General features: G+C 45.5%; 1 protein-coding gene across 1 annotated transcript; it reads left to right on the forward strand.

The window, feature by feature from the left end:
• The first annotated feature begins 104 nt into the window (after positions 1-104).
• On the forward strand, positions 105-11,534 carry setd1ba (SET domain containing 1B, histone lysine methyltransferase a). Its single transcript, XM_079657979.1, is given in 15 exon segments — positions 105-347; positions 583-734; positions 956-1,054; positions 1,346-1,616; positions 2,457-2,578; positions 3,156-4,244; positions 6,513-7,265; positions 7,946-8,119; positions 8,224-8,317; positions 8,822-9,027; positions 9,130-9,202; positions 9,297-9,662; positions 9,750-10,276; positions 10,278-10,796; positions 10,799-11,534. Coding segments are annotated over 15 exon segments (4,827 nt in total). The 5' UTR covers positions 105-286; the 3' UTR covers positions 11,120-11,534.
• The last annotated feature ends 6 nt before the right edge of the window (positions 11,535-11,540 follow it).

Consider the following 11,540-nt stretch of genomic DNA (forward strand, 5'->3'; position numbering starts at 1 on the left):
ATTTATAAAACATCCACATTTTTTTTAGAAATCAATATCATTAAAAAAGAACCCGTGGAAATAAAAAATAAAACTCTGGCGAAAGTGCGGCTAGCATCAGCGTTGGGCAAGCCTAGCGGTGTATTGTGGGAGAGACAGAAGCTACAGACCAGAGGCACACAATATGTGTTGGCTCTCGCCGAAAAGGAGGCAGTATTCTTCAAGCTAAATCATGTAATGTAAGCGGCGAAAGGAAAGCGATTTCGTCTTTTCATCAATTAAAGAAAATATCTCGATCGGACGAACCATGTCCAAGCCAGGGGAGAAATACAGATTGAACGAAGACCATGGCAGAAAGCAGAGTTCAAGTAAGCTTGTTCTTTTTTTCCTCTTTCTCCAGCCCTCCTAAAGCCTGTTTTCCGTAACTGGGATACACGCTAGATCCCGTTTCTCTCACTTAGGCTACCTTAGGTTACCCCTACCACCAAAGCCATGCATTTGTAACGTTTGTCTGGTTTAAAGTGTTGGGGGCTGGTAACGGGACCGTGTTTAAGCGTTGGCTCACGATAGCTCTTCTCTCCCTGTCGCTGCCTGTCGTTTCAGGTTTGGCGAACGGCATGGACAGTCATCCCGGCTGCGGCTCGGCGGAGAAGCGGGGCCACCACTGCAGAAGTTACAAGTTGATCATCGACCCGGCGCTGAAGAAGGGATCCCACAAACTGTATCGTTACGATGGGCTGACTTTCAACATGCCCGTAAGTGGAACGTATTTGACGCGGCGAAACGGCTACAATAGTGACAGAGGAGCCGACCTCCATGATAAGTTACAATGTGGTCTGTGTTGACCGGTGTGTTCCAGCATCTTGCACGGAGTTGTTCATTCACACTGGTTTGTGTGAAACTACTTTGCAACAAGTTATTGTAAAGTTTTAGATTAGATGGATAACATCATGCGTTTCCCCCTCCTCTCCTGCAGAACCCCGGGATGCCACCGGTGGACATGGTCCGAGACCCGAGGATCGGTCGTCTCTGGACTAAATACAAAGAGACCGACCTCCCGGTGCCGACATTTAAGGTACAATATCTGACAGAAAGCACGATGCCAGTTTTCCTTGAGGAAAAGGGTGACTGTCAAAAGTTCTAGACACACCCCCCTTGCTCATCTCCTGGATGTCGGGGGAAATTATGATGTTGGACGGGCTGTTAAAACCAAAATAACATGCACAATCTGATACGTGCAGTGGGCTTACTTGATCTGCATGTTAATCGCAACTACTCTGGCACTGTTGTTCTTATCTCAGCTGTCCGAAATTGCCCCACATGGTGCAACACGAAGCTCTTCTAACTCCTCTCATTCTTCTTCCAGATCGATGAGTGTTATATCGGCGCTGTGCCTCCCAAGGAGGTGACATTCGCCAGGCTGAACGACAACATCAGGGAAGGATTTCTTAGCGACATGTGCAAAAAATTTGGAGAAATCGAGCACGTCGAGATCTTGTACAATCCGAAGAATAAGAAGCACCTGGGGATTGCTAAAGTTGTTTTTGAGAACGTGAAAGCTGCCAAAGTGGCTGTGCAGTCGCTTCACAAGACGTCTGTTATGGGAAACTTCATCCACGTGGAGCTGGACCCGAAAGGTAAACAGTGATTCAGTCAGTCTGATGAAAAGCTGAGTAACCCACATTTTGCACGAACGAGCATGTTCTCTGCACCAGGAGAACACCACATGTATTTAAAAATGTATTGTTACCATGTTTTAAAAATTATTATGACAGCAGTCACGTGTGTAGTGTGTTGTGTTGGGATAATTGAATTTCATTGAATGTAAGCGGCTCCCACAAGACCAGCGTTGACGGTGCTGTGTACTCCCAGTGTGCATCATTTCAGAGCTGTAAACAAACAAACAGAAAACAATCAGTCAGAATTCTCTTCCCACTTCATTTACTTCCTAAGTGAAATCCCCTTTGAGTTTATAAGATGATCTATTTGCTTCTTATTAATGAACAACAGCCACTTTTAACTCCTTTTAAGACAATACAGTATTTATTGTTTGACTGGCAACCGTTTTAAATCTGGGTTGAGTTAATCAGCAAAATACTGACTGATTTTAATTACACAAGTGCCTACACAAGTGCTTATCCTCTTGAATTACTCCAACAAATGTATCTTTTTCTTTTTTATCGTTAAATCTATTAAAACAATGTTTGGGCCATTTTATTATAGCATCAACTGCATGTGTTACTTAAAGAGTTTACCACATAAACCTTATTAATTGTGTTAAGATTTTCAGTATACCATGGATACCACTTTTTGATATTAGTTTGTAATGCTCCTGTGTGCTCGGGAAAGGAAACGGCATGTAACTACAAATGTTTACATTTTTGTTAAGTTTGAGATTAGTTGGAATAAAGCATGCTGGCATTAGGGCCTGTTTTATAGGTTTGGCCTCATACCCATGCATGTTTTCTAATCTGCAGGTGAGAATCGCCTCAGGTACTTCCAGCTCCTGATGAATGGCAGCTACACCCCGCTGACCCTGCCTGTTGGTGGGGAGGAGGTCAGAGAGGTCTCTCCTCGCAGCCTGGCAGAAGCCTTACTGGTAAATACTTGTCTAACAATATGCAAAATATTTGCTTTAGTGGTTTTGTTACATTTGTTTAGACTTATTCAATGACATAGTACATTCTAGTGAGTTGAAGTGTTGCTGAATAGAATACAAATACCAACCTTAGCTGACATCCTTATCTGTAATCCATGTTATCAGTGCAGCAGGTGGTGGAGTAGAGCAGAGGAAATGTTGTCCAGAGCATTGCCTGTGGACTGAAATCACAAAGCCACTGAAACATGCACTTTGGCCTCTTAGCACAACATCCCCCAGGCATTGCCTAGATGCTCTTATTCACTGTCTGCTTTATAAAAGAAAGCAGGAGTACACACACCGAGAATTAACATTTGGCAGAAATCGTCATGAGTGCATTTAATTTCATTTCAAACCTTTATTTAACCAGATTGGTCCCTTGATATCATAGATCTCTTTATCAAGGGAGACCTGCAAATGTATACACAGTATCTTTAAAGTAACAACCTAAATACCTTTATCGTGTGTTTTGATGGTAGTGGTGTGAATGTTCGCCTGTGCTCACTGATTAATCCCGATCCCATTTGTCTCCTCTTAGGCCTGCGAGCCCATCCGCAGGTTGTCGGAGAGCAGTGTGTCTGCTGCTGGAGGAGCGTTGCCACCCAGCAGCTCCACCACTCCTCTGTCCCAGGAGACGGGCTACTCCAGCCTGAGGCAGGACACCCCCCAGTCCCAGGGAACCCCTCACACCCCTCGGCAGACTGGCACGCCGTTCTCTCAAGACTCCAATTTCTCCAGTCGGCAGTCCACCCCAGCGTACCAGTCGAGCCGGGCCGAGAACTCCGGAAGTTACAAATCTCGCAGACATGAGAGTAAGTTCCAGGATGCGTACAACCGCAGACCGGAGAGGCCTAAGTACCGCAGCAACATGTTCCGGGGTAACGCGTCGGATCAGGCTCCCTTCAAACAGCACCAACTCACCCCACCTGAACCTCCACCTTCCACCCCCACCTTCGCATACACAGCGCCTCCCCCTGCTACGTCCAACTTCAAATCCGCTTTCTCGCCTTATCAGGCTCCTTTGCCCCCCGCGTTTCCCCCGTCGGAGCCTGCTTTCCATCACCCAGCCCAGAGGGAGGGGGAGTACCTCCGACCTCCACAGCCGCCTCCCGCAGCTGCCACTGACTTTTTGCCCGTCAAGGAGAGGCCAGAAACTCCTCCGATCCCAGAGCCCCCACCGGAGCCCGTTCCCCACCCGACCACCCCTCCTCCTCAAACCCCAGAGCACTGCCCCTCACCTGGCTCCCCCACGCTGGACCTAGAACGCAATAGCCTGGATTCTCGCATTGAGATGCTCCTAAAGGAGAAAAGGACAAAACTGCCGTTCCTGGAGGAGCGAGACTCGGACACTGAGGTGCGGATGGAGGGGAGTCCCATCTCCTCCTCATCCTCTCAGCTATCCCCAATTCCCCCTTACACGGGGGGCAAGCAAAACTCCCGTCCCTGTAGTACAGGCCTGGAGGATATCAGCCCGACCCCACTGCCAGACTCGGAAGATGAAGAGCCAATTCCCGGAACTGCCTCCCTGATCAAGAGAATCAGTTCTCCTCTCCCAGAGAAGATGAGCAACAGTGACCTCAACGATAGGCATTTTCGATGCCACACTCCGACTGATCAAATGGAAACGGTAAGACCTATATTTTTGACTTTCTATTTACATGAAACGTATGTGTACATGAAAATAAAAATATGCATGTATTCATGTGGTTACATTACACAGGAAGAAGCACAACAAGTTGTCAAGTGTAGCTCAAATGAGTTTGTATTGATAGCCTTGGTTAGTTGATAAAGACACGCTGCTGGTGTTTACTCACAGCTGTGACGGTTACATCGAGGACACAGGAAGTGATGTCTAGTTTCAGTGCAGGTCGGTAGTAGTAAACTCTCCCTTTTGTTTCATTTCTATTTATTATGCCTTGGAGAGGAAGCTCTAATCCCACAGCACAGCTATCTGTGTATAACGGCTAAACAAAAGAGTTAACCCACTGCTGTGTGTTTATTTATTGTAGAGTACATTTATGATCTTTATATTAATAATAGGTACACCATGAAAGACTTCCTTTTGCTAATAGTCATACAAATGCTATCCTCCTAATATGTTTATAAAAAGTCAAAATTACCACCAGCATAGGTTAAAAGTTGTCATAAGTTATGAAAAATGTTTCTCAAACTTAAATACCTTCACATTCATAAGAAGCTGCTTCCCTTGTTTTAAAGTCATTGTAACACCATCGTTTGAAAGGAGAAATAAGAGCAGTGCTCTGCTGTTGGAGAATGAACAACTCTTGTTTCCTCTTTCTAACACTAACCACACACTCACACGGAGGAAAACACAGTTTGGCAGTTAGCCCCATTCAACACAACACTTCCTGGTTCTGCAGAGCCTGACAGTCAGGATTGGCTGCAGCCTCTCCTGTCTCACATTTCTAGCTATCACAAAGCAAGCATGGCAAACAGGTCATTTGTATAACATCGCCACTCCCATGCTGAGCTTACTCTGCTTAGTTTCATCCCTGCAGTTCTACCAGATATCCTTTTTATGATAATGAACAGCAGGAAATGGAGTAAAATGCTGATTTGTTCAATGCTACAAGTGTTGAATTCACATCCTCAATTATGGTTTAGGAATGAATAGTTTGATCACGAGGGCAAGCAACTCTCTTTGGAAACAAGCTGAATAACATGGGTCAGCCTGCTAGTTGGAAAATACTAAACTTTGAACTCAGAACAGCACATAAATAAATGTGTGCTCTTATCTTGAATTATTCACTGGTCAGTCCTAAGGGCTGCTGAACTACTATTACTACTACTACTACTACTACTACTACTACTACTACTACTACTACTACTACTACTACTGCTGTAGGTTTGTTTTGATCAGGGTATGATACTAATAAAATAAAAAAACATTTTATTCAGGCACAGTTATTGTAAGGCTGCTTGCATTTAAACATATTTTATTTCTCAAAGTAAAGCATCCAAGAAAACAAGATTGCTTTGGTATGGTTTCTAAATCTCAGGTATTATATCATAACCATTTTAACGAAATGTCAAACTATACCTATTCAATTATGATCAAGCTAAAGGGGCAGTTTGACAAAACAATCTTGTCTCAAGGTCCACTCTGAGCTTTTTAAGCCTTATCTCAAAGTCTTCACAGCACGATTCATTCAAAAGTCTTGAAAGTTCTCAAGGTTAGGAAAATGCTTTATTTCCAATATCAACTTATGTTTCATCAACACTTATTTATGTAAACTTAAAATATTTGTATATTTGAAATGAAACAATCTTGTTGTCTCCTGGCGTCTCAAATCAGACAGAGCAGACCCTAACCCTGAATGAGAAAGTAAAAGAGCTGAATTTGCCATGACAACTTGACTTTCTAATGTAAAAAATATCCAGGGATAATTTAATCATTTGGTTCTCAAGATTCTTTTTTGCAATCGGTCTCCAGATTGTTCTGTCACTGTACTCACTGGTAAATGCAAACAGGTTCACTGTATTTTAAAGGACTTTGACACAATTTAAGATGTTTTGCACTTGTCATTCAAAGCTATACAAGCAGATTCCCTTACTCTGGAATTTAGCAAGAATTTAATAATCATGGCCAATTTATGCAATGTTAATATGAACACTTGGGAAAACAAACAAAACTGTCGATAGACGTTGATTGTTGTGGGTATAAACAAATCCTGTCAACTTAGTTGTATTGCATTTGCATTTATATTAACCCTTACATGAGGTAGTAAAGGCTTATAAAGTGTCTTTTTTGAGTGCTTGAGTTTTACTCTTTGAAAGCTGTAACAAACACTATCAAAAGTGGAAGGGGTTTGCTAAGCGGTCAGCTAAAGATTTAACCTTGCATAGTGCTGACCCTCTCTTCCTTTCCTCACAGGGTCACCAGTCGTCAGGGGAGGACATGGAGATCTCTGACGACGAGATGCCCGGGACTCCCATCGAGGGTGCAGAATGTAAAGGCATCGTCATGAACTCTGCTGTGTCGGAGATGCAGACCATCGCCCTCCCTCCGCCCTACCTCCAGCACCAGTCCGGATACCAACTCTCCCATCACCACCTGCCGCCTCACTCTGCCGTCCCGGGACACCCTCACCTCACCGGTGTGCCTCACCACATGCTGCACCCCATGGGCCCCTTTGCTCACAGCATGATGCCCCTGGTGCAGATGGAGCTGATGAACTGCCTGCGGTGGGAGCAGTGGAGCACCGTGCCCATGTCCTTCCAGATGCAGCAGCAGATGTTGAGTCGCATGGCTCAGATTCGAGGGCCCTTTCCTTATCCACACTATATAGACAGTGGTGCTTCGGGGCCGTACGCTGCACCCTACGTGCCTCTGTCTATGGGTGCTACGCCTGCTAGCGATGCAGCTGCAGCAGCAGCAGCAGCACCGGCAGGACCCGGACAGGAATGGCAGAATCCCAGTATACCAAAGTTTAACCCTACTATTCCTCCTCCTGGATATGATACTAAAAAAGAGGACCCCCACAAGGCCACTGTTGACGGTGTGCTGCTGGTCATTGTCAAGGAGCTGAAGGCCATCATGAAGAGGGACCTCAACCGGAAAATGGTGGAGGTGGTGGCTTTCAGAGCCTTTGATGACTGGTGGGAAAAGAAGGAGCACTCGGCAAAGGTACTTTTTTCCTTTCACTTAACATTTAATACAGAAGCCTGTATCCACACACGCAATCTTTGGTTAAACAGACTGATAATGTCTAGGTCTGCATCTAATGATTGTTTTCACTATCCATTAATCAGCCGATATTTATTTCAATATTATTTTTGTTAATTGACTAACAATAGAGATCTAATATAAATGACAAATAATAATTCAACAAACTTTCTAAGTAGTTTAGCTTTGGCTGAGTACTATTCCATTACATCTACATGTGAAAGAATTTAATGAATGAAAAAAAGTTCAAAAACCATTTTGAAAAGTGGGTTATATACTGTCAAATAGTTTGAAAAAAAGCTAATGTTGTAAACACATTGTGATGATGACGCTCTGATCAAAGAGTGTGTGATTGTTATAATCAATTGATTGACATTTTCCAATGATACATATTCACTGGTTTCATATTGTTACATGGGAGGCTTTCTTGCTCTTCACCCTTTAACATCGTATCACATTTAAACGTCTGGATTTCTTGTCATTTAAAATGAATAGGGAAAAATAATTGACTGATTAACTGATGATGTAAATAACCATAAGCAAGTGTTTCATTATTTTGACCTGGAGGCCATTTTTCAGTATAATACAGTAGGTCTTTGATACAATTACTACCCAGCTTCATGTATCATCCCTTCCCCTAGGTATCTTTGACTCCAGTGAAGGGTGTGGAGGGGAAGGAGGAAGAAAAACCCAAACCTAAAGAGACGATGGGTTCAAGTCTGCTGGAAAACTGGAACAAGGGCGAGGGGCTGGGCTACGAGGGAATGGGCTTGGGAATCAGTTTACGAGGGGCCATCCGCCTGCCCTCCTTCAAGGTAAGCCTGACATGTGTCTTTTAGTAAACACAGAGAAGAGGGCGGCTCCTTTTCTGCCCCACCAGGTGCTCTGCTGGTGTTTAATGGCTGCATGTTGTGTTCAGGTGAAGAGGAAGGACCCGCCTGACGCTGCCGCAGCAGGAGACAGCAAGCGAGCCCGGCCCTCCACTCCAGTGGATGACGAGCTGGAGGATGAAGGTGACTCTCTCTTCGGTTTATACACTCCCACTCAGTTTTATATTATAAAAATCGGCAGTAGCTAAATTTTTTTTTATTAAAGTTTTTATTTATGAACATACATGGTACATAGCTCACATGGTACAGCATACAGAAAGAGGAAGGTCAGTTAGTTAAGTGTTCCTGGTTAAAAGAAAACTGAAAAATACAAAGTTGTAAGATTACCAATCAGACACTACAGCGATCATAAAATAAAAATAATAACCGCAAATGATGCTTGATTAGAATAATTGTACAAAGTCCCTTTTGTGAGAGTCCTACAGTCAGGCTACTAGTTAGAGGTCAGGCATTCCACAAAGTAATCCCAACTTCCTAGAACCACAGGTCCTCTACCCCTCATTCTCGCCAACATAACCTCAGGATGCTGTTACACTCATCAGAGCCTTCCATTCGTTAAATATGCTTTTCAGTGTCTCGATATCATTCTGGCAGTAGCTAATTTATCTTGTGTCTTATTTTATTCAGACCGGGATCGAGACCAAGCCGAGCTCCCCAACGACGATTCCAAACTGGACGCCGATTCTGCAGTGGCGAAGAGACGGCCCTCGAGGCCACTGGAGCTGGACAGCGAGGGAGAGGAGGAGCTGGACACCTCAGGGAAGGAAGAGGAGTCGTTGTCTGACAGGGAGGAGGAGCCTGAGGAAACTCAGGACGGGCTGTCGTCAGGCAAAGTAAGCCGTTAAATGTTAGCTTTGACTGTGTATGTGTTGGACTGTTCACATTATGTAAATTGCATATTTGTGCGCTTGCTCATCACTGTGATCGTATTTCAGGCGAGTGGCGATGAGGAGGGTGATGATGAAGACTCTTCCAGTGAAAGCGCTTCCTCAGATTCATCTGATGACGGTACTTTAAATATCAACCTACAACAGTTGGTGGTTTTATTTCCCCTCTGTGTATTTCCTGTAAATCATGATTTCTTCTCCCTGATTTCCTGCAGAAGCCGTGAGCTCTGCCTCCTCCAAGGCCAGCTCCGTCTCGTCGGCTGAAAGTGCAGACTCCTCTGAGTACGAGTTGAGCTCAGAAGAGGAGGAGGAAGAGGAGGAGGAAGGGGATGAGGTGGTGTCAGCACGAGATTCGGAGGCTAAAGGCAAAGTGACCTCTTCCTCCTCTTCGTCCTCATCAACATCGTCGTCTGATGAAGAGGAGAAGGCAGAGACCAAGGTGCCAAGCTCTCCTTCGGGGCCGCCACCAGAGGAGAAGGAGGAGCGGAGGAGCAAGGAGGAGCTGAGCAGTAAAGTCAAACGCAGACCCCCCAGTCCTGAGGAGGAGGTGACGGAGGACCTGAAGCCACCCTCACCCAAAGGTGAGCGTCTGCTACATTATTCTGCATGTATTCTTTTAGCATTCATTTATGACAGATGTTACATTTAATTATAATTTTATCTTGTAGTCAAACAGCAAGACATTCCCGTAGTGAAGTCTGAACCTCAGGAGCCCGTAGCAATCCTTCGGCCCCCGACCCCCACCGGTGCCTTGCCCGACAGCGACCAGGAGACGAAAGCCAAAGGTAAAGCAGAGCCTGAAGAAGTACCCTGCACCCCGGGTAGATTACCCCCATGCCCCGTAGATGCTCACCGACCCCTCCCCAAATCTGTCTCCGCATCTGTAATGCACCTCCCTCTCCCTCCTCACCCGGCAGTAGAAGGTCGTTCCCTTCTCCACCCTCCCCCTGGTCCCCTCCCTGACTTCCCCCAGCGGCCCAGGCTCCCCACAGATGAGGACCTCCCCCGCACGCCGGGTAGAGACCTGACGGAGCGGTCTCGAAGTCTGGGCAAGTCCCAGAGCACAGACACGATGCCCAACACACCCGGCAGTGAGGCCCCCCTGACGGGCAGCAGCCTGTTGCTCAGCTCCCCTCACATCCCCGGTAGTCCCTTCTCCTACCCTGCACAATCCCCTGTCCTGAGTGTTGGAGTCCCCCCGCACTCCAGGAAGAGATTTAACCTTCACTCCTGTCTTCCCTGACCCCACAGCACTGACTTTCAATAGGAAAATATCCTCTGAGAGCCTGGATGACAGACCTGTTTTCAAGGAGCCCCCCGTCAGCGCCCTGCCCAACCAGTCGGCAGAGCTTTCAGCCAGAGTCCCTGAAGACCTGCCCGCGGGTCTCACCGTGAACGTCCCGGTGCCATCAGACACCACATCATCCAAGAGGAAACTTGGTCGACCCAAAGGCAAGAAGACCTTCTCTGAGTTGTCAAATGATCATCTACCCCACGATGCAGATCTGGGAGATCTATCCACACAGACGATCACGGCCCACTCCCCTGGCCGGCCGGGCCTGATCTTCCAGGAAGAAGACGTGAAGCCTAAGACAGTCCGGCCTTCCACAGACAGCTTCTATGAAGAAAAACCACCAGTGGTCGTGAAACCTGCGCGAAGGGCTCGACGAGGCGAGGGGGAGCTGCTGCTGGAGACCCTGTCCCCCGTCACCTCGCCCCCCCCCCCCCCCCCCCCCCCCCCCGGCCGTACTTCAGCCCACGCTCCGAGTTTGAAGAAATGACCATCCTGTACGACATCTGGAACGAAGGCATCGATGAAGAAGACGTACGGCTCCTGCAGATCACTTACGACAAGATGCTCCAGCAGGATAACGGCAACGACTGGCTCAACGACACGCTCTGGGTCAACCATCCTGATATCCTTTACTGCTATGGTCTGTTTGATATACCCCAAATGTTAATATTAATAACATTCATCTATATTATCTTTCATTTAAAAATTGCTCCACAAAGGTTTTTAAGAAATCAGTCCAGCTAAATTACACTTCAAAAGTGCATTCATTTCTTCTTTAAAAGTTGCTTATTAGACTGTGTTTCACATAGCAGCCCCCTCTGGTGGGAAAAACATGAACTTTATTCATATTCAAAGGTTTTATTGTCATATGCACATAAGCTACAGTGTAGAAATGGCCTTTAAATTCTTATGACCTGAGCTCCTCCAACGATACAATATATATAATAAAATACAAAAATAAAAATTGCGCAAGAAGTCTATATACATGTAAATAGAATATGATATATACAAGTACAAAATGTAAATATTGTACATTAAGACAAAATTAAGTAGGATTTATTGCGGTGATAACTATTTAGATAAATAAGTAGATTGCAAGATGAAAAACAGATGAATGTTTGTTGCCGCTTTTAAATATCTTTGGAGCCTTCTAGTTTGGAATCTG

The sequence above is a fragment of the Notothenia rossii genome (genome assembly GCF_949606895.1).
Source record: "Notothenia rossii genome assembly, chromosome: 11".
Taxonomy (NCBI): domain Eukaryota; kingdom Metazoa; phylum Chordata; class Actinopteri; order Perciformes; family Nototheniidae; genus Notothenia; species Notothenia rossii.